Here is a 2,725-nt window from a genome sequence, read left to right as displayed (position 1 = left end):
TATATATATATATATATATATATATATATAATGTAGAGTGAAATATAAATTAATACCACCCTACAAAAAATAACTGATGATTCTTTTCATGTTTTAAAACTAACTATATGCAGCAAAGTTTTATGACAAATAAGTTTACCTTTGCAGAGCACCAGCCACATTCAGGATGAATGGTTACACACTCACCACATGACTTCTTTGTAACACATTGACTTGGTTTTAAATCCTCTGAAACTGTAAATACATTGAGAGAAAAATATTAGGATTTCGAAAAATAGAAACATAGTATTGTGATGAACGTGACCTAGACATCCCATACAATTTATAGGTCTTTGGTCTCATCTAAGCACCAAACATAGCCTTCAAGTGAATGTATTCATAGCTCACAAACAGATTCATATTATCTGGTCAATACTGCAACATCCTTTCATTGGTTACTTGTTAAAAGAACAGAGTGAGTTACCATACACTAACTACAGCTCTATTTCCTATATATAGTGGTATGGTATTAAATGTAGAGTCAAACACAATGAAGATGACAGAACTTACTTTTACAATTAATGGTGTGATTGCCATATGAGAAATGTATCTTTGCATAGTACAGTAAGGACATTGAACAGTAACTTATGTTACTGATTTTTTGGGGGAAAAAGAAACAGAAAGGATAGAGTGCAAAGAAAAAAAAATCGAAAAGAAGAGGAACACCTTAGACAAAATGCATAGGATACAAGTATACATTCTACCTAACCCCAAAACACAAACAGTACATAACATGTCCTTCTTTTCTCACTCTACTTTCTACATGTATAGAGAGAGAGAGAGAGAGAGACCAACTTTCAAATGACAATATCATGTGTTAATATATTTCAATACAAGTTCCAAACCAAAATGTAAAATCAAGAATTAAACTTGCATGACCGATGACAATCAAATTGATGTATGCTACGACTAATTATACACAAAATACTCTAAATTATATATAAGAATCAGGACAAAGGAAATTATGAGGTGAAGGTGAGAAAGATTACAGAATCACTTACTGTATGGTACAAATACAGTATCATAGCCATTTTGATCAGTGATTTATCAAGAATACTTAAGAAATGTTTATTTTCCATTTCTCACTGGCATGTAACTTTTTTACACTGTCTCAGTGAGTTTGTTATGGAAACAATTGGTTGTTCTTACCTTGGCTATAAACAATAATGGGCATACATAAGATCCAGAAACCTGTCTTTGTTTGTAGAGTTTTCATGACTAAGTAGAATAACCTAGAATAAACAAAATACATAAGATTGTGTGCATCATTACTACTTATCTGTAAGTGTAATATTCACATATGCAATTTAGTACTTTATAAGCAAGGTTTTTAAAACAAAGTTAAAAATATATAACTTTCCTTTATGTTTATTAGATGATGAAGTCAAATAATTTGGGATGTGACTGTTTAGAGCTATTAGTATTTTCCTGGTACATTGGGTTTGATTACATGCTAGCACTCCATGGATTAATACTCATTAACACAAAAGCATCAGCCAAGATTAAAATTTCATCCACATAGGGTATGATTTTGAAAATAAATTACTGGGGAAAAACAATTGCTAGCCCACCATCAATGCTCAATTTCTAAACTTGTATAGTGCTATTCTATATGTAGGCCTATATGTGAAAATAAAAGCTTGAATTAAAAAAATACTAAAAATATCATGCATGATCATGTAATCTAACAGTAGCAGAGTAAAAATCTTTTGAAATCTGATGTTGAAATGTACGCTTTAAAAATTAATGTAATTTAAAACATAAGAGTTTTGTGTTTCAAATTCAAGTTTCAGACTAAAACTAGTCTTACGTTTGCTAACGTAGAAGTTAACTTACAATTTAAGAGATTTGGCTAAAGTCTAAACTCAGCATAAAGCTGAGTGTGAAATACGATACTCTAACATGTTTTCCAAGTTTAATTGAATCAGTAAAACTTACTTTTAATATTACAAGGAGTTTCAAAAACTGATGAACTGACGAAAATCCAACATTAAAAGATGTGGAATCATAATCATACATAAGAAAAAACTTATGTACGCTTATTTCAAAAGAAGTTAAAACACTGCTCACTCGTAGTAATACCTTATTAAACAAGAAGCGGGTAATGACGTAATGAGTACTACTAATAATAATAGTACTGAGATTCGTGGAAATAGATAAGAAAAAATGTCTTTTTTTTTTCATGACTGAGCGAACCACTCACAAGATTATCGGCCTTGGCTGAAACTAAGCTTCTTATTAAATATATATATACATGTATACTTGATTTTTAAACATACTAACTATTTCTTCTCGACAAAATTCGTTGACCCACCTCTTTAAAAGTTTAGCTCCTATCGATCATTATATTTTAATTTAGTTTCAGTTCCAACAGATACTACGATTTCCACACTCGTTGTAACTTGTATTCTTCCACGTGTTTTGACCAAAAGAGTAGTTACAGAGAGACAGACCCCTCCATGCCAAAGAATTAAAAATAAAAATGCTTCGGAGAGAAAGATGGCGAAAAGCCTATCTTTCGATGCTCCTATAGTTACACAGAAAGCTGGTTTCTGCAATGTTGTTGAGGCCATGCCGCTTGCTTACCATCAGTCTGCAAGCGCAAGGGAACGGCACAACCTCAAGAGCGAATACTGTAGGCCACGTCATACTCAGCCACTGTTGGCTCTCTTATTCCACTGTTAAC

The 2,725-nt window shown here is 32.0% G+C and overlaps 1 protein-coding gene across 1 annotated transcript in view; it reads right to left on the bottom strand.

Annotated features, from left to right (window-relative positions):
• The window catches only part of LOC106478316 (integrin beta-PS-like), a 43,882-nt gene extending 41,747 nt beyond the window's left edge, over window positions 1–2,135 (bottom strand). The window contains exons 1-3 of the mRNA XM_013938849.2: window positions 1,978–2,135; window positions 1,189–1,271; window positions 140–234 (exon numbers count right to left, since the gene is read on the bottom strand). Of these exons, the coding sequence (XP_013794303.2) occupies window positions 140–234; window positions 1,189–1,255 (162 nt within the window). The 5' untranslated portion in view covers window positions 1,256–1,271; window positions 1,978–2,135. The remainder of the gene's footprint in view (window positions 1–139; window positions 235–1,188; window positions 1,272–1,977) is intronic.
• Window positions 2,136–2,725: the final 590 nt, after the last annotated feature.

This window comes from Limulus polyphemus, unplaced genomic scaffold, assembly GCF_000517525.1.
Source record: "Limulus polyphemus unplaced genomic scaffold, Limulus_polyphemus-2.1.2 Scaffold199, whole genome shotgun sequence".
Lineage (NCBI taxonomy): Eukaryota > Metazoa > Arthropoda > Merostomata > Xiphosura > Limulidae > Limulus > Limulus polyphemus.
This window is presented reverse-complemented; position numbering and strand designations above follow the sequence as displayed.